This window comes from Ovis canadensis, chromosome 5, assembly GCF_042477335.2.
Source record: "Ovis canadensis isolate MfBH-ARS-UI-01 breed Bighorn chromosome 5, ARS-UI_OviCan_v2, whole genome shotgun sequence".
NCBI classification, from domain to species: domain Eukaryota; kingdom Metazoa; phylum Chordata; class Mammalia; order Artiodactyla; family Bovidae; genus Ovis; species Ovis canadensis.
The window spans coordinates 31,923,779-31,943,481 of record NC_091249.1 but is presented as its reverse complement, the minus strand read 5'-3'; the positions used below and the strand labels follow the sequence as shown (position 1 = coordinate 31,943,481).

Genomic DNA, 19,703 nt, shown 5'->3' with positions numbered 1-19,703 from the left:
GGGGCTACTGGACCAGGGAGATGGCTGTAGTGTAGCAAGACTTGCAGAAAACTAGCCTTGCTGGGGAGGGGCGCTCATGCTGGCAGAGAGCAGGATTGGGGAATGAAGGGGGCCTGGGTGTGGGCTGGGGCAGGGCCGCCTGCCACCCGGGAGACCTCACACCAGCCCAATTGTGAGGCGGATGTGGTCCTGGCAGACAGTCTGTCCATCAAAATAGGCATGCATCCTTTGCCACCCAGGTGACCAGGGCTGCCACGTCCAGAGAGCAGCTGCCTGGGATCACAGGCGGGCAGAGCGGATTGGTTTTGGCCATGAGGTTTGACCTTGTGTTGGGGACAGGGTTCCTGGGGAGCAGGACAGACTGCTCCCGTATTGGTGACCAATAAAGCTGACTCTGTTTTATGGCCCCGGAACCTGCTCTCTAATAGCCAGACAGATGCTTGCTACCTTGAGGGTGAGTAAGCAGCCCGGATCAACCCAAGGAGCCCCTCTGCCTTCTTCCTTTCTTTTTTCTCCTTCCAGACCCGAGCCCAACCCGGTGGTGTGATGCTGGGTGGGGCTGTGATGATGTAACATGACCTGGGCCCTGGCTGGAGACCCCGTGAGGTTCTGCCATGAAAGCCCCTTGATTTGGGGACTTTCCTCCAGTGGTGAATGTCTGCTCTGCAAGGGAGGCCAGTCCTGTGGCCCACTCACCTGGGCCTCCATTGCACTGCCCTTGCTCAGGGGCCCCAGAGGGGAGGGCTGTGGCTGGGTGGGGGCTCGGTGGGCACCTACATTGCCACAGCCAGTAGAATTCGGGGAGCCTCACGGCTGCACGGATGAAGCCTCAGACACCCTCCCTGCCCTCTTTGTATGGATGGTCCACACTCAGCGCTTACGTAGTCAGAACTAGCACCCTGCCCTCCCCTGATGATGGAGGTTTTCATCCTTCAGGGTCCCTGGAGGCGGGAGGGGGTAGCTCTGGGGCCTCTCAGCACCCCGAGGGGGTCGCCCGGTGGTTGCCTCGTGGCAGGCGCCACGTGCTCTTGGCTGTCAGAGTCCAGACATCCCCGTGGCTGCTGGCTTCTGTCCATGAGTCCTTTCTCCTCTCTCCAGGGGCTGTCCTTCTGAACACTCGGCCCGCGTCCTGCAGTCTGTACTTTCTGATAACAGAGGAGCCACGTGCCAACATATTCAACTTTTAACATCCACCAGATTCAATTAATCTTATCTTTACAACTCCCAGTTACAGGCGGTAATTAAGTGAAAGCAGCATTGTAGACCCGCGATATTGCATTAATCATCACAGCCTTGGAGCCGTAAATTAGTTCCTTCCCGGCCCTGGGCATCTTCCCAGAAGGGACGGAATGTTTCATTCTGCTGTTTGTGGGGGGTGACATTAATCCCACCAAGGTGCCTTGGATTGGGATTAACTTTGATCATCTTTATGTAAGCGATAAAAGGCCGTTTAAAAAAAGAGTCACCTCCTCTTTGTCCAGATAATGGGAAATTCTCTGATGACAGCAGAATTACAGGTGCCACAGCTGCCGCCTCCAGGGCCCCGAGCATGCTCGGAAATTCATTGTTTTTATCCTGTTGGATAAATGAGGCGGCATAGCGTTCACCTACCTCCTCCCCTCGCCCCCCTTTATTTTATTAAAGCAGTGATAAACCTCTCCATTGGGGTGGGGTCAGCTGGCCGCCACGTCTGGGCGATCTTCAGTGTTCCCTGCGGTTCCCCCATTTGGCTTCGTGCTCTGGGGGTGGCGTGGGGTAGGGGGGATGCACCCTGATAGAGTCTTGTTCTAGAGTTCCAGGTGTTGCCGGGCTTATTCAGGAGCACAGTCCCCCTCCCCTCCGCACTGCGGCCTTGGGCAGGTCACTCTCTGTGGGGGTGGGGGGCATGGAGCAGTATCCCTGCCCCCACCCCCTTGCTGCCAGGACCCCCCCCCCCCAAGTGGTGACAACTGGAAATGTCTCAGACGTGGCCTGGTGTCCCCTGGGGGGAGGATCGCTGGCTTGAGAGCCACTGTCTGGAGTTTTTCCCAACAGGTCTGGAGGCAGATGGTCTGATGACTGTAGTCGGACGCTTTACCACCCTCGCTCCTCCTTTGGACAAAGGACACACCCCACATTTGTTTGAAAATTGAGGTATCCACCTGGACACACACTGTCAACTCTGACATGCCTGCCTTCTCTCGTAGGTATGCCATCCCCCCGGAGCACGGCAAGCGCCTGGAGCGGCTGGCCATCGGTAGGTGCCCGGGGCCCCGGGGCTGGGTGGGCGGCGGGCGGCAGCCCCACCCTCCCCGGCTCCCTGCTGTTGTCTGGGTGTCGGTGTCCCGCGCCGTGCCTGCTTGCTCCCTCTGGGTCAGGCCCTGGTTCCCCCGTGGGTCTGTCGCTTGACGCACGCTGCACGAGCGTTGGTGCTTCACACTCTCGTTTTCTAGACTCTGGGCATGGAGTGTGGGATGTGACCCCAGGCTTTGCAGGCTGGAGGCAGCCAGTGTTCTCGCCCCCACCCCCCAGCTCCTGGGGCTCCATCCCACACTCCTCTGTCTTGGTGGAGCCTTACATGAGAAGTTCAGTTCGGAGGTCCTCACAGTGCTGCACGGCCGAGGGGGCGCCATGGGGCTGTCGGCTGTCCGTGCAGGATTGGTTTGCCTGGGCTCCCTCAGTAATGTCCCGCTATCTGCATTGAGGCCGTAGCTTGGGCCTCTTGGGCTGACTGGATTTATCAGAGAGGGTCCTGGGCTGTGTCCGGACAGGGGGCCACTGACCACTTGGATATAGGAAGGCCCTCAGGGCATGGAATCCTTCAAGACAAGCAGACACCCCGGCTGGGAGGCCCTGAGGCCTCTGTGTGCCCCACCGGAGGGCCAGGCCATGGCCCTGAGTCACTCTCACCATGGGCCTGCCCTGTCCCCACGGAGGCTCTTGTGTCATGAGGGTGGATGGCTGTCGGTGCTGGACAGACAGTAACAGACGCCTGGCCCAGCCATCAGCCCTTGCTCCACAGCCAAGAACGGCCCCTCCTGCACAGGTTACATCCAGGTGGGGGTGAGGGTCTGCCTCTAGACAGCGCTGGGCCTCTGGCCACCCTGACCTCTGTGGCAGCAGCAGGCAGCCCGTACCCTTAGGCCGTGGAACCTTCCAAAGCCATGGCTTGGTGCTGACGAGGCTCCCTGATGGCTCGCCACTGGCCTCCATGCCATTCCCACTCTGGGGAGCATGTTTCTCCTGGTGGAAACTACAGGACAGGCAGTCCTGGCAAAGGCCAATTGCGCTTACTTCCTATGATCTAAAGGGAAAGCCAAATTAGATTTTTTCCCCATTATCTGACTTTTTAAAATGCCAATTAAAAATGTCTTTTCCTGTTGTATTAGCTTCTGGTTGATGTAACAAATTACCACAAACTCCCAGGGGGCACTAGTGGTAAAGAACCCGCCTGCCAGTGCAGGACACATAAGAGACCCAGGTTCCATCCAGGAGGGAAAGGGAAGATCTCCTGGAGAAGAAATGGCAACCCACTCCAGTATTCTTGCTTGGAGAATCCCATAGTCAGAGGAGCCTGGCAGGCTGCAGTCCTTGGTGTCACAAAGAGTCAGACACAACTTAGCACGAACGCATCACAGACTCAGTGACTTAAAACAACACAGATCCCCTCAATTTTGCTGTGAACCTTAAACTACACTTTTTAAAAAAGTCCTGATTAAACCCCCACAGACTTGTGTTCTCACACTTGTGGAGGTCAGACATCTACAGCGAGCCTCCTGGGGCTGAGGTCGGGCATCAGCGGGCTGGCTCCTTCCTGAGGCCCCCTTGGTGGGGTAGGGTCGAACGGAACCCAATCTCTGGCCTCTCTGACTCCTGGAGGCGCCCCGTCCTGGACCCGGGGCCCCATCGCTCTCGTCCTGTCTCGCTGGCCCATGGCTTCTGCTGCTATGGCTGGGCCACCCTTGCCCCCGTCTTAGAAGGACCTTCTGGAGGCCACAGTCCCCATCCCCAGGGGTCCAGGCCCATCTTAACTCAGGGGCCTGCACTTGGTCCCATCTTCAGAGCCCTTTTCTCCAAGGAGGGGACCTTACATGGGCTGCTGGGATCGGGGCATGGGCGTCTTGGGGGAGCCATAGTTCAGCCCCCACCTGCAGAGCCAGGAACATCAGCACAGGTGCTCTCTCTGGGGACCCTAGGCCTTGTCTTCAGCATCTCTGCTCTTGCTGTTTGGTGGGGGGCCAAGGGTGTTTGCAGCTAGCCACACCCAGCTGTTCTCCCTGAATGTGCCTTCTCTATTGGAAGAGTGTGGGGTGATCTGAGCAACTAGAGAAGCTGGAGGCAGCCGGAACTGCTGCCGGGGCCTTTCTGACACCTGGACCTGGATGCTGGCTCGCTGCCTGGGCATCTGTGGATGGCTTGGTTTGGTGGCCAGGGCTGGGAGAGGATGGGTGGGTGAGCAAGCAGGAAGGTGGCCCTTGTGATGTCAGGCTGCACCTGAAATTCAGGAAAGGGGCCGGCAGATCTGGAGGAGGGGTGGGGGACCTCATGGTTCCTCTACAGTCCCTCGCTCTGGCTGCTCTCCCCTCCTCAGAGGAAGGATGGAGGAGGCTCCAGGGCTGGTGACTCACTGCCCTCCTGGGTGTCCCTTCCAAACTCTTTGGGGGCGTGCCTCCTGGGCGGCTTTGTTGAGATGGGTGGAAGGGGGTTGCAATTAATATGGAAAATGAATAGCTGCGCTCTGAATGGGCTCACTGGGAGGGTTGTGCAGCCCACGGGGAGAGCGTTAATGTGTTGGTGCATTATTGGTGCTAATCACTTAAAATGTGCGCCTTTATTAGAGCTTTAATGAGAGCCACTTAAACTGTGCATTAAAAAGAGGAACTGCAGAGAGGGCGGCGGGCCGGGCGGCAGGCAGCCGTAACTCTAATGGAAATGCTTTTAGTGCAGAGCAGAGTGTGGGATTCTGTCGTCCTGGCTCTTTCCAGAACCTCCACACTGGGTCCTTGCCTTCAGGAGCCTCCTCCAGCCTCGGCGTGTGGGTGGGGCCATGTGTGCACACAGACACGTGCACACACGCACACACACACGTGCACACGTGCCCGTCGAGGATGTGTGCTGGCTGGTCTCACTGGAAGGGCCCCGGGGCCACCCCTCACGCTGCTGCCTTGGGGACGTGTCTCACACCTCGAGGAGCCGTGTGGCCCTCCTGTGCCCACTCTGTGCGGTTTAGGGTGAGAATCTCAGCCACCATGGGCAGAACCTGAGGTTGGCTTTTCCTTAACCACGAGACTGGCTTGTTAGTGACTTGAGTTTCAGCCAACATGTGATGTGGGAACAGTGCTGAGCTGTGCTGGTGAAGCCTGGTATCTGGGTCTAGGTGTCTGGGCCTCCCGTGGACTCACGGATCATCTTTTAAATTAGCTGCATGGCGCGCTCTGGGGCAGAAAGCAGAGGGGCTGTGAGCACAGATAGAGGTGCAGGCCTGGGTCGCCCACTCTACCCCCATGCCTGTGGGTCTGGACCACAGGTGGGTGGGTCATATGACCATGTGGGTAGAGAGTCCTTGCCCACTCAGGCAGCCCCCCTCTTTGTTGTGGACTTGGTCAGTGAGTGGGGGGTCTCACACTCACTCCACTCACTCCTCATCCCACAACTTGTCAGGCCCTAGAGAGCAGCTCCGCTGTCCTGTCTCGTGGTGGCTCTCTCGCGTGGCCAAGTAACCGTGTGGAGGCCCCAGTGGGTTTTGCCTGAGGGGAGCTCAGAGTCGGGGGCAGTCTGTGGGCAGTCGTGCCCCAACTGCACACCTTGTCTGTAGTCACGAATGTGGTGCTGTGTGTGGGTACATTCCGCCTGGTGGGCCCCTGCGTGGCCTACGGGGCCACAGGAAGACAGGGCTGCCTGGCCACCCCGCCCCGTCTGGCTGACACTGTCTCGTCTGCTCCAGGCTTCTTCCCCGGAAGCTCCCAGGGCTGCGATGCCTTCCTTCGGCACAAGATGACCCTCATCTCGCCCATTATCCTCAAGAAGTACGGGATCCCGTTCAGCCGGGTATGTAGGGGTGGGTATGTAGCCTGCCAGTGGTTGGCTTCTGGGCCCCGGGCCCTGCTGACCATGAGCACCTCAGGAAACTGGCGTCTTCATGCTGGAGAAGGTTCTAGAAGGACCGCAGGCTGGGGTCGGGCCATACTGTTGGGCCATCAGCTCCTCCATGGTGGCGGTGAGGGTGGAGGTGGGTATCAGGAGGGGCTTCCCTCATGGCCCCTCCCAACCCAGACTCGAATATCTGTTGGTCCTAGGGTCAGACTGGGGAGTGAATGGTGGGGTCAGCTCCTGATGACCCTGCAGGAAGTGCTGAGGAGCTGGGCCCCACTTTGTGGGAGCCCCATGCCCAGGGCAGACGGCCTCACTCCAGAGGGAGTGGATACCTGTTTAGAAATGAAGCGTCTGACTCGCCCGCAGCATGAGAGCTGCGATCTCATGCAGTTTCCTGTAAGGTGTCCACATGGGGCTGTGAGGGGTGAGGTTGCACTGGGGGCTAAGTTGGCAGGGACCCCACCACCTGGGGGAGTGGGGTGGGCAACAGGGACTGAGCTCTGGGGCTGGGCGCCTCTGTCCCAGGAGTGTGTCCAGCCGTCGCCACTCCAGGCCAGTCCCTCCCCATAGACAGGTCTCCTGGACACAAGGGTCCAGGCGAGTGGCCCATGCCTGGAACTTTCTGGAAGGCATGTGGGCCATGGCCCTGAGGGCAGAGGCAGCCCAGCTCCTGCAGGTCTCCCCAGAGAGTGATCTGTCAGGCACAGAGCGAGCTCTGCGAGCAGACTTCCACGCCTGCCTTAGCCTGGATGTCAGCAGGTCGGAAACTGGTTCTGATGTTTGAGGCACGCAGCCGCAGTATCACCACGCAGATGGGGGCGTGGCCTTCCTGCCAGGGCCGCCGCCGCCACTCGCGCTCTTCAGGTAGCGGGTCCCTGTTCTTCTCTCTGCCCCCTCTGTCTTCTGGTCGGAACGTTGTTTGTTACCAGGAACCGTGCAGACAGATCACAGCCTTGCTCACGAGACTGAGAGGTCCTTGTTTCCCATCACTTTGTCCAGAACATTCTCAACTCCCTGCATCCTGGAGAGGGATGCTGGTCATGGGAGTCAGCTAGTGGGTGCTGTCCATCCTCCCAGGTCGGTGCCAGTGTGGTCCTGCAGCTCATTTGTGAAATATCTAAGCATGACCCACAGGCAGTGGCCTCCTGCTGGTCACTCTGCTGGTGACCCAGGAGAGGTGGGGCTCAGTGGCCATACCGGCTCCCATGGGGCCAGGACAGAGCTTTACCCTGAGGCTGTGGGACCCAGGCCCTTGTCCGGCAGCAGAGAGCCCTCCGTGGGCTGCAGGCCTGGGGACCAGGCTCCAGGCCCTGCAGAGTCAGGGATGGACAGACACCTCTCTCAGGGCTCCACGTGTAGCCCCTCATCTGAATTCCTGGTAAAAGAGTCACTCCACACTTCACTTATAAATCTTTGTAATGGTATTTACTTCTGGAAGAAAAAGCAGATCAATAGTGGAGCTTTTTAATAATTAAAAGTGTCTGTTTCTGTGATCTGCCACAGACTTCCTCATTCATTCTTCGAGAGCTCGAGGGGCAGCCCAGCTCCGGGCTTCCCCTGTGACTGGCATGCGGGGCCCAAGCTCCCTCCCCTCCTGACTGCTCCGCCTCAAGGCCGATCCATCATCCCTGACGCCTTCTAATTTATTGTCAGGCTAACGTTGATGGCGGCGACATGGAGGACAGCCTCCACGGGCCCGAGGTGGAGCCACCGAGATGTAGATTTTCTCATGGGAGCATAATCTTCTTGTCATTCCAAATGAGCACACCTTCCTTTCTGGGCCTTGATTTATGGGAGGGGTTGGGCGGGGGCCTCCAGCTTGGTGACAGGGACCCCGCTGCCTCCCTGAGGCTTGAGCAGACCAGCGTTGCTCAGAGGCATCAGAGGAAGAGTGATACAGCACTCTCTGGGATCAGCTCAAGTAGGATGAGAAAATCAGTAACTGGGTTTAACAGGCCATCCCCAAACCCGAGTTTATTTACCATTTCATGAACTCCTGAGTCCTGCGACAGAAGCCGACCCAGGGGGCCCTGCCTGAGGCCGAGGATGCCGGCCGCTGGCCCTGGGGACGTTGCCCATCCCCACCTCCCCCTCTCCTACTGTTGCTTCATCCCTGCACACAGCTGTCACTTGGACTGGAATTTAAAAATATAACTTAATGCACAGTGACTTCCCTTGATTGGTGCAATTCATTATTTGAAAAGGAAAATATCAGCGTGTTCTTAAGGACTGGCTTTCCTCCAGGCTACATCAGTTTTGATTGATTTTTGACTCTGTGGTTGGTTTCTGGACGTCTCACTCCCCACCACCTCCCACCGCTCCCCTTCCCCTGCCGAGGTTTGACTCCTCGTCAGTTCCGTAGATAAATCCAGCGATTTCTACTTGTCTCCTTGGGGTTATTAGCAGGGCGCAGAACCACAGTCAGTGACAAAGCAGTGAACGGCCTCCAAGTGGGGCAGGAAAATTGAACAGACACACTTGGCAAAAGGAGGCACACGCCTGCAACGGCAGGTCCAGACACACCAGGACCAGATGTGGTGGGTGGCACCTGGCAACCTGGGGGCAGGGCTGGAGCCTGTACCCCCCACTTGGGCCACGAAGACTCCTGACACTGCTGAGGGGGCAGGGGGATCTCGCTGTCACTGCCACGTTGGTGCAAGATGGGTAGCTGTCATGGAAAGCCGTCGGGCAGTTTCCTGGGGCCCCAGTTCCCCCTCCGTGTCTGTTTACTCTGGAGAAACACCAGCACCATCTGGAGAAGTGGTTCCACTGGCCCCGCCGCTCTGCTCGCTGCATCCCGACCAGGGAACAACCACAGGCCTGTCAGCAGGAGGCCAGATGAGCAAGTAGGACACGTCCTCGTGACAGGAGGCCCTGTAGGAACAAAAAGGAGACAGCGGAGTGCCCACTGGGACGGATAAACCCTGAGGATGTGCCAAGCGGAAGAGGCCAGACCCAGAGTACAGACGATGTGGTCGGTGTCTGTGAAACCCTAGAGAGACGTGGAGGATGGGATGGGGCGGCGTTTGGGGCCACAGTCCCTGGAACTCTAGACAAGCTGATCTCTGCTCCCAGCTCAATCCAGGAAATGATGGCCCTCCGGGTCACTCCTACACACGCCTCTATTCCAACAGCTCCACCTTGCATCGCAGGACATCATGAGCGGACGTGCTGGCTGCTGTTACTTCTCATCCCTTTCAGAACAGCCTGCTGTTGGAACGACTGCTGATGGCTGGGGGCGGTCAGTGGGGAGGGCCCTGGGGAGGAGGCTGCAGCCCCCACCTCCTCCTCCAAGTCTCAGGGAGGCAGTACTGGATGCCTTTGTGTGGTGTCATCATCCCTCGCCCCTCATGCCCAGCTCCTGGGTTTGGCGTCTTTGATGCAGAGGCTGGACCAGAGTCTGGCTGTCCAGACCATTTTGAATATGCCTAGAAACATCAGCTCCTCCTGTGGGGTTCTGACCTTGACATGTGTCCTCCCAGCCCGCCGACACGTCACTTCAGTCGCTCTGTCCTCACTTGGAAGGACCTACGTCTTAGGATCTAGTGGATAGGCGCCCTGCTAACAGTGGTGGGGTGACTCAGGCCAGGAACTGGGGCCGTTTCATGGGTGGGCCTACTCCTTTCTCGCATGAGGACTGGACGCTGTACTGCAGGCTCACACGTGTCCTGAGCTCCCAGACCTCTGAGCGTCCCCAGAGCTGACCGGCCCACCTTGCCAGCCCTGATGCCGTGTGGGAACATCTCACAGTGGACAGGAGGTGTGATAGCCACCTGTCTACAAAGCAGAAGCCGCCCCCCACGCCAAGCAGAAAGCACCTAGCGTCCCAGTGCTGCAGCTCGCCTGTCTGAGAATCCAGACTGTCCCCTTGGGCCCGGTGGGGCCTCTGTGAGCGGTGGGGCTGGCAGCCACCCCAGCCGCTCGCCTCACCTGCTCTACCAGCTCCGTGAGAACCAGGCTGCAGCCTGTAGAACCTTGGCCTTTCGCCTGGCCGCCTCCGTTGGCTCCTGAAGTCAGGTCCCCACACTTGGTGAGGTGTCCTGGAGCCCACATCCCCCTCCTGGGCCCCTCAGTGGCTCCTGGTGGCTTTGCTGCCAGCCTGTGATGCCCCATGTTAGGCGTTTCTTCCGGCTGGGCCTCATCCCTCACCTATCACCCCTTCCTCCTCAGATCACACAGGAGGCGGGGGAGTTCATGATCACGTTCCCCTACGGTTACCATGCTGGCTTCAACCACGGATTCAACTGCGCCGAGTCCACCAACTTTGCCACACTGCGGTGGATCGATTACGGCAAGGTGGCCACCCAGGTGAGTGCACGCTAGCCACCCACCTGCCCTCCCAGCCCAGGGCCTAGGTTACAGCCACTTATATTCAGCCTGGGGCTCAGACTCTCCATCAGGGTCTGTTTCTGGATCCTCAGCAGACATGTCCTCAGCTCATTCCTCACTTGGAGGGAAGAGGGCATGGGCAGCTCAGGTGTATGCAGCAGCCGGCGCCTGGCCGGGCCTGACTCAGGGCTCCCTCTGCCCTGGCAGGCCCAGGTTTGCCCCCACCATCTGGGGGCCAGGGAAGATTTGTTCCTTGTTAGTTGACTCTTAAGGGGCCTCTTGGTCAGGTGCGGGGTTTGCTCTGGCCCCAGAGCCTGTCTTCACCAGTCTGCAGTGTGTGTGTGTGTGTGTGTGTGCGCATGTGCGTGTGAGTGCATGTGCAAGAGAGAGCAGCGCCCTGGCAGGGCAGCCCTGTGCTCGAGCCCAAGAGCCCAAGAGCTTCCTGCTGCCTCACCATCCGCAGTGGTCACTCAGAGCCCAGGAGCCTCATTTGTTTTCCGCAGTACTTTGCCGACCTGCCCCCAGAGGGACGATAATCAGCCTGCAGACCTGACGCTTGAACTGAGTGCTTGTTATCAGCTTCTTTTTCCCCCGCATGCACCCATCTGTGGTCCTGATGGGCAGCTCAGTGGGGCTCAGGGCCCCACAGTGGCGTGTCCAGGGAGCAGCTGGATAGTGGGCAGGTCCCTGGGAAGGGGATGCTGCTAGGAGGGCTGTTGGGCATGCAGCAGGCCTAGCCCTTCTTTGGCAGCTGGGACCAGTGACCTTCCTCCCAGGACTGGCACCATGACCGCCCTGAGGAAGCCAGTGAGCTCCACCCATCCGGCTGGGCTCTGGCCGAGTGGCCCCGGCTCTCAGGTTTCAGCTGCTTGAATCTTTTCTCTCCAACGCAGAAAGGGGCCTAGCCTTGCACACATCTCACTCTGGCGCTGAGCACAAGGAACAGGAGAGGCCCCTCACTGCCTGTTCAGTGAAATCGGGGTTCCTCGTACCAGCCTCCTCAGCAGAGCCCTGGGGGTCTTCCATGGAATCACTCAGCTGTTCAGAGTCAGGGCCTAAGGTTAGGGAGCATGGTGGGTTTCTACCAGACACGGAAGTGGGGGCAGTGTGGACCAGAAGAACCCCGAGCCCAGATCTTGGTTTGGTCAGTCCACCTTTGACCCCAGATCTTTGCAGAAGTGGGTCTAGGCTGTGACGATTGGGCATCATAGCCTGGAGATATGGCCTCATGGGGAGGGAAGTTGGCATCCAGGTGCAACATGTGGCAAAGAGCAGGAAGGCCCAGACTGAGGGTTCTCAGGATGTTCACAGACTTGAGCTTGGGAGTAGACAGGGTTAAATGAGATCCATTGTGAGAGGGAACATCTGTTTCATTTCATGTTTGAGTGGGGTGAAAGACTGAGTGTGCTTAGCCGCTCGGTAGTGCCCAACTCTGCAACGCCATGGACTGTAGCCTTCCAGGCTCCTCTGTCCATGGGATTCTCCAGGCAAGAAACCTGGAGTGGGTTGCCCTTTTCTCCTCCAGGGGATCTTCCCCACCCAGGGTCAGACCTGCATCTCCTACGTCTCCTGCGTTGCAGGTGGATTCTTTACCCACTGAGCTATTGGGGAAGAGGGTGAAAGACTAAGAAAATTAAGCTCTGGGGGTGGCCTTGTGGCACATCTCTGCTATACAGCACGGTCTAGACGGGTTGGCTCATCTCTGTTTTTCTAATGATCTCTCTAACTTTGCTGTGTCAGTGCAGTTGAGAAAAGGAAATAGGCTTTGCAGCCAGGAAGACTGGAGAAGCGCCCCGGGATGTGAAGCGTTGGGCTTTTAGACTTAATTCAGAAAATCGTGGTGAGAGTGTCTTTGGCAGAGAGTCTGACTTGGCTAAAAGAGGAGAAGTGGGGACGTCAGGATTGTCCGCTTAGATCCAGAGGAATAATTACACCTCCTGGGGCGTGTTCGCATTGTCGCCGAGAGTTCCACATGTGCAGGGCTGCCTGGCTGCATCGGGCGCTGGATTGAGTTGTCAGCCCGGCGGGGGCTTGTTCTGGAGGCACTGCTGGAGCCAACCCTGCCACGGAGCCAGTGGGGACTGCCCGGATATTAAAAGCAATTTTGGGTTCAGCCATGTGTTCACAAACAAGTGACATCTGGGAGGTGCAGCCTGAGATGGGGCTCCACGCTTACATTGCCAGGCGGCGTAGCATGAAATTACTGAACCAGTGTGGTGTTCTGAGCCGGCCCAGGGTTCCAGGGGCCTGGCAGCTGGGGTAGGGCCCCCACAGGAGTGGCCCCTGGCCCTGGGGTGCCCATCTGTGTCCACCTGATGTCAGCTCCTGGGCTGTTCGGTGGTGACCCGCTGAGCTCCGCTGCCCTGTAACTAGTCCGGGATGGAGAGGCTGCCTGGGTGCTTGGCCTCGCAGATGACAAGCTGAGCTATCAGGGGCAAGGGACTGTTCAGGTTCCGTGGTGCTAGGGCTGTGGATTTAAGGGAGGGGGTGGGGTAGAGGGGCAGCCAGAGCCCCCTTCCCGCTGAGCTGGGGCCTCTCCTTGCAGCCTGAGTGCCTGCCCCCCTAGTCTGTGTCCCCTTCTAGCACATTCCTCAGACACAGCCCAGGGGGAGAACGTCCACTTCCCAGGTTCTAGAGACCCTTTTACTTGCTGGTTTATTAGCTTCTCAGGCTCCCAGTGAACCCCCGCTCCCCCCATCGACCCATTTCTGTCATTCTCTCTGTTGACACATGAAATGCTGAATGCCCAGGCTCGCCAGACTGTGTGAACTTCAGGCGTGCCTGTTCTTTCTTCCAGATCAGCGTCAGCAAACAGGGCCCACAGACGAAACCTGGCTGGCTGACTGTTTTTGGTACTGTCTGCAAACAGCTATGCTTAGATGTCTGTATTCTTCTGGCCACGTCACGTGGCATGTGGGATCTTAGTTTCCCAAACCAGGGATTGAACCTGCGCCCCCTGCAGTGGAAGCTCAGAGTCTCAACCACTGAACCTCCAGAGGAGTGCCGAGAGTTAGGTTTTTAAAGAGCTGGGGGAAAAGAAAATCGAAAGAAGTTATATGTGACACATGGCAACTAGATGAAACTCACGTTTCACATCGATAGTTTTTTAATTAATCTATGTATTTGGCTGTGCTAGGTCTTAGTTGCAGGATGTTCGCTGATTAGGGGTTGAACCCAGGCCCCCTGCCTTGGGAGCTCCGGGTCTCAACCACTGGGCCACAAGGGGAGTGCCGATAAGTAGAGTTCTAGTGGCATCGGCGCACCCATTCATTGACATGCTATGCAGTGGCTGCTTGCATTCCGGTGTGGAGCTGAGTAGGCGTGACAGGACCATCTCACCTGCAAAGTGGAAAATATTTGCTGTTGGCTCTTGTCAGGAGTTTGCAGTCCCTGGTCTAAAGAATCGATTTTGTGGACACCCTGGCTCCAGGCAGTCAGGGCTGAAGGGTCCCCCTCACTCTTTCCTCCACAGCCCCCAGGGTCTGTGGCATCAGAGTGGCTATTCCCTCGAGCACGTTGGCCCCCAGCTGCTGCCTCATTGATTTTAACCAAGGAAAATTTATACCCATGACTGGGGGATTGGGTGGACTATGGAATATTATGTGGCCACAAAATTAGGTTCACTCTTTACTGACATGAAAAAATGGGCACGGCATTTTGGGTGGAAAAACTAGGTTTTGGATCATGAATATGTAATCCCATCATCCCATCATGTGTGTATGTTGGGGCGAGGGAATTTACCAAATGTTGATCAATGTTAGCTCCATGAGGTAGAATTTGAGGACTCAGCAGGGCCTGAGATCAGAGCCAGCAGCAGCCAGTCCTGGCTCAGGTCACGTGCTGCTGCTTTGGTTTTGAGCTATCCCTTTCCCTTGACCTCCTCCCCAAGCTCCGCAACCCCCTCCTGCAGCTACGTCTCTCTCTCCAGCTTTCCTGATGGATCTTGCCTGCATCAGGCTCTGATTCTGGGCCTCATGACCGGGCCTGCCGGTATTCCAGGAGACACCTTCTCCACCTCCGTGTCTCCCAGGCTGGCTGCCCCCTTCAGGCAGGTGTCCAGGGCTTGGCCTGGGACTGCAGGGGCCACCCCCGCAGGCCTGTGCTCCGTTTCCAAGAACAGAATTCCCCAGGCAGGCGTTGTAGTGGGATTACCATTCGGGAAGATGAGAGGGCTGCTCCGTCTTCACTGCAGAAAATGAAGTGCGCACACATCAGCCTTTTAGGTCTGAGCTCGAATTAGTCTTACAAGGCTGCACGCCACATTGGATTAGCTGCGTGGGCTCGTTGCTCCTGCGGTGGGCGGCACTGGGTGAAGCCTGACAAGGGCCTCCTGCCTCCACCGAGGGCGCCCCACAAGGCGCAGGAGTTGACTTCGGATTAAACAGAGCAAGAGAGATTTAGAACCCAGCTTGAATGCTGGGAGCCCCGCACGCTTAGTTGGTTTTCTGCCCATTGTCTGGGCCGCTGCCTGGCAGCGCTCAGCCTCCAGGCAAGTCTGCTCCCCGGCAAGGTGTCTGCTGAGAGTGGAGGGCCGGAAGATGTGGCCCCCACATCCCCCCACTTCTGGATCTGGGTTGGGGGACCTCCCCTGAAACCCCCCTACCTGGGCTACCTTGAACTTCACTGCTGTGAAATGTGAGCCAAATTGTCCCCGCTGCTCCGAGGACGCTTGCCTTCTGTTTGGTGACACTACACCTGCTCTGGGTGATTAACCCAGAGCCCCTCCCCATAAGGGGAGGTGACAGAATAGGGGGAGGCGGGGGCGGGCAGAGGAGGGCCTAGGACAGAGCCACGTCTGTCGCCCCCAGACGGACAGATGCTTCTCTGGCCCACCCACACCTGCGGTGCTGGCCTGGGCACCCTGACTTATGGAGCTGTGGTGGCCAGTGCTCAGGGTTCGTGGCCAACTACCGTAGGAAATATGCTTGCCTCCCCCAGGCTCCCTATCACTCTGTCCCTGCAGCAGCTTGGAGCCTGTCCCCCGCCATATCCTGCCCTGGGAACTCAGGATGCACACAGCAGTGTGGGCAGGAATGGAGCAGAGGGCACGGCCCCCGCTCTGCCTCCCCGCTCGCTTTGGCTTTGGCTTTAACTCTGATCATCTAGAACAGGTGCGACCTGATTTGGAAGGAAGGGTCTCAGGCAGAGTCTCCCTGCGTCACTGTGACCTTGGGTGGGTGGTAGGGGGTGGGGGGGAGCTCCCTCCTCCTTCCTCCCTCCGGTCGTGACCTGATGTCCTCTGGGCAGGGGTGAGAGCCTGGTCTGGAGAGAGGGTCGGGGGCAGTTGTCCCGCCATCTTTTCCATTGTCACCACCCCACCCCCACAGACCACTTGGACACTTTTGTCCTCTGCCCATCGTGAGGTTCTGACTCCTTGGGTACACCCCACGTCTTTTCAGAGGGAAGCCTTTCTGCCCTTGAGAAGGAGTCTTCTCCCCTGGGGACTGTGTGCCCCGCCCCCATGAGGACACTCCCAAGGATGGGTCTGGGGAGCAGCCTTGGAGGCAGAGAGAGACACCCCCACCAGCTCATATGCAGGCAGGACTTCCACCAGCCCTGGGTTCAGAGCCCACCTGTCACCCCTGCCCCACTCTCTGCTACTGTGTCTGGGGGGCTGGTGGGGGACATATATGCCCCAAGGCCCTCTGACACAGCTTTGCAGCTGAGAAGCCTTCTGTTTGTCTTCTGGGGAAGTCGTTGCAAAGAATCACAAATGCGTTGTAGCTGCAGCTCCCTCCCCCAGGGAGCGCGCCAGTCTGTTGCGTCCCCTGCACTCCCCTGGCTTGTGTTCATTCCGGCCGTCAGCCCAGAGCCCCTCTCCCCCACTCCTGTCTGCTGCCCCCCACCTCCCGCCCGGCTGCCTGGGGTTGTCGCCTGGGTTACAGGCGGCTGTGTCCAGGCTCCCCACTCAGAGGCTGGCCCTAGAGACACACACTGAGTGCTCTTGCGCTGGTCTCTCTGGGGGCTGCCCGCTCCTCACCGTGCCACTTCAGCCGGCGGTTCCCCTGGTGGGTTGCCAGCGCTGGGTTGTCCCCACCAGCAAGCACATGACCACATGGCTCTGGCCTGGGTGCTGGCCGCTGCAGGCTGCACACCCCCCTGGGCCTGCTGCCCCTTGTCCTCATGGCTTTGCTGTGTTTTCCCATGAGAACTGGGAGCGTGTGATTCAGATCCACAGACCAGAGTTTCTGCCCCTTGGCACTGTGAATCGCAGGACTGCACCATCTGTGGGCCGTCCCTGCTGGGGCCCCACCCACTCAGCTCCAGGAGCCCCCCAGTGTGACAACCACAGGCATCCCAGATATCGCCCAGTGTCCCCTAGGGCGATTGGATCCCATGTGTGAAAGCCATGGGCCAACGGGGCTCCTCAAGGGGGAATCTTTGCCCTGCGAAGGTATCTAGCCCGTATTGCCCAGAGATGCTGCTGGAAGGTCTGCTCCGGGAGAAGTGGCTGCGTCTGGCCCAGGGAAAGCGTAGAGGTCTTTCTTAGGTCAGGCGGTGGTCTGGGTCAGGGGACTTCAGGGGACACCAGCACCTGGACCTTTCTACTGTCCCACTGTGGACAGAATTTGGTTCTTGGCCATGATCAATACTGCGACTTGGGATGGTGAGGTTTCTACAGAGGGTAGGTGGGCTGGCTCCCCTTGGAACCTGGAGAACAGAGGGAGAGAAGTCCACCGGGTGTCCCGGTCACCAGCAGGGCTGTGGGTGAAGGGCTGTGGCGATGGAAGAGCTGAGGGGCTAGTGGGGTCTTCAGGCAGGACGCCATTGGGAAGCATGGCCCAGAGCGCCTGGTGTATTAGCATCTGGGTAGAGAGGGAGGAAGAAAAGCGATGACAAACCTGGACAGCATATTAAAAAGCAGAGACATTCCTTTGCCCACTAAGGTCCATCTAGTCAAAGCTATGGTTTTTCCAGTAGTCATGTATAGATGTGAGAACTGGGGCATAGGAAAAAATGAGCCAAGAGAATTGATGCTTTTGAACTGTGGTGCTCTTGAGTGTCCCTTGGACTGCAAGGATCCCAAAGGAAATCAGTCCTGAATATTAACTGGAAGGACTGATGTTGAAGCTGAAGCTCCAATGCTTTGGCCACCTGATGTGAAGAGCTGACTCACTAGGAAAGATCCTGATGCTGGGAAAGACTGAAGGCAGGAGAAGGGAATGACAGAGGATGAGATGGTTGGATGGCATCACTGACTCCACGGACATGAGTTTGAGCAACCTCTGGGAGTTGGTGATGGACAGGGAAGCCTGGTGTGCTGCAGTCCATGGGGTTGCAAAGAGTCTGACACAACTGAGTGACTGAACTGAACTGAGAAGGGGAGAGGGGTGGGGACCCTCACAGGAGGACCAGCTCAGCTGCTGGGCTGCAGCCACAGTGCCACGTGGATGAGGCTTTTCTGTGTGGAGGAGGAAAGAGAGTGACCTTCTGGTGGGGGTAGCATCCTGGGGGTCAAAGATTCGACCTGTGACCTTGCCCAGCCCCTAGGAAGCAGCCTCCCCAGCGGGAGCCCTGCACCTAATGGTTTTGTTTATGAAGCGCTTCTGAGGGCTTCCAGTGGATTTCCTAATGAACTGGTTTGTTATCCCGTCTCTGCAGCGAGTGGGTGATTACATCAGAAACAGGGGGCCAGGCTTCGAGCCGGCCTGGCAGATGCCGGCTCCTCAGCGGGGAATCTTCCCTGTCCCTGGGTGTTTAACGCTTTGTGGGCTGACACGCCCCCTGCCCCCACCCCAGGATTGTTCCCTCGGAAGCATGTGTGTCGCTCCCCTGTCTGGATCTGCTCAGCAGCAGCCACCCTGCAAATCCTGGGAGACAGGAAGAAGCTGCTCAGAGGGGGATACGGACGGGGGACAGGACACCTGGGATGCTCAGACTCCGGGAGACCACAGCAGGCACGATGTGGGGGACAGGCAGTATCAGCCAGCAGGGGCTTCTGGAGGAGGGAAGGTTCAAGACCCCGGCCCTGTCACACCTGCATCTCAGACTTCTGGCCTCCAGGGCTGGGCGGGGACAACATCCTGTGGCTTTTAGGCCCTCTCTCCTGTTGATGGCATTCTGTGACAGGAATACGCCAGAGTCTTGAACACTTCCATCCACCAGAGGAGCAGGGATGTGACCCAAGTCCTCCGAGGATGCTGCCAGCCCTGCTCAGACTGGAGCAGGGCTTCTCGAACAAGGGTGGAGGGCCGATCACCCCCAGCAGAGATGCTGCAGGGTGTGTGCATTCCTAGGGATCAGGTTCCAGTGGGCCCCCAGTTCCCTAGTTCCTGGCCCCTGGTGGAGAGGGTGGGGCAGGTGCCCCACAGGAGCTTCTTGTAGGGAGTACAGTGACTCTTTACAGAGTGCCCCCCGGGGTCCTTCCCGCCCGCTTCCTACAGCACAGAGGGGTCTTACCCTCAGTGGGGGAGATCTGGCTTCCTGCCCCTGCTACAGCCCTAGACTCTGTCCTCTGCCTCCACGAGATGGGGCATTTGTGAACCTGGAGTTGGGGGTGACTGTGGTTATTAGTGGCTGCCCAGGTTCCCCTCCCTTTGCGATGCCTTCTGCAGCTGAGAGGCCGAGGGAACCCTGAACTGAGGGCAGACACCCCAAGGTGGGGAGGGCCGTAGGGATGTGAGGGGGTTTCTTTCAGAATCGGAGCTTTGAATACTGTGGACTTAACACGTGGGATAAAGAAAGTAGAACGGAAAGGAAAAAGCAGGTCACATCCGTCAGGAGACAAGGAGATGGTTGCCGTTAGCAGAGTCCGCCGAGTGAGGGAAGTTAATAGTCACCATGGCCAGGGCCGTGCCAACTCAGTGCCTGTGTGTTCTGAACCACATGGCAGGAGACTGGAGACGGCGTGATGCCCACGTGCGGATGGGCCGTCTGTCCAGGCGCCGAGACACTGCACCCCAAGAGGAATGAGGGGCTGGTTGCCTGCTCCATTCCAGGGGGAGACACATGGGAACGGTGGTGGGCGGGTCTTCTCTGGGAGGACAGGATGCCTCTGTCTTGTGTGGGGATGCAGAGGATACGCCTGGAAGGAGGAAGTGGGAACTGCGGGGTTGCGGATGGAGTGGGGTGGGGGAGCGGAGCAGGCCTGAGTGTCTGTTGCCCTCTGTTCCTCAGACTCTGCACCCTGCGAGGGGCTGCCTGTTAGCCCAGTCCATCCTGAGCTGCGTCCCTGGGCAGCTTGGGGGGCTCTGTGGGGGGGGAGGGCCAGGGAGGGGCACGTTGGTGAGCACCTGCCAGGAGACGGGAGCCCTCACTCTCCTCTGGTGAGGATCCCCCTGAGTCCTGGGCCCTACCTTCTT

General features: G+C 58.3%; 1 protein-coding gene across 7 annotated transcripts in view; it reads left to right on the top strand.

Moving 5' to 3' along the window:
• Positions 1-19,703, top strand: part of KDM4B (lysine demethylase 4B) — a 116,943-nt gene that overhangs the window by 60,749 nt on the left and 36,491 nt on the right. For all 7 annotated transcript variants that reach the window (XR_011257218.1, XM_069591415.1, XM_069591416.1 and 4 more), the window contains 3 exons: positions 2,187-2,236; positions 5,924-6,027; positions 10,243-10,380. Coding sequence is in view for 6 of the 7 variants with exons in the window: in XM_069591415.1 (XP_069447516.1) it covers positions 2,187-2,236; positions 5,924-6,027; positions 10,243-10,380 (292 nt within the window). In the remaining variant the exon portion in view is untranslated. The remainder of the gene's footprint in view (positions 1-2,186; positions 2,237-5,923; positions 6,028-10,242; positions 10,381-19,703) is intronic.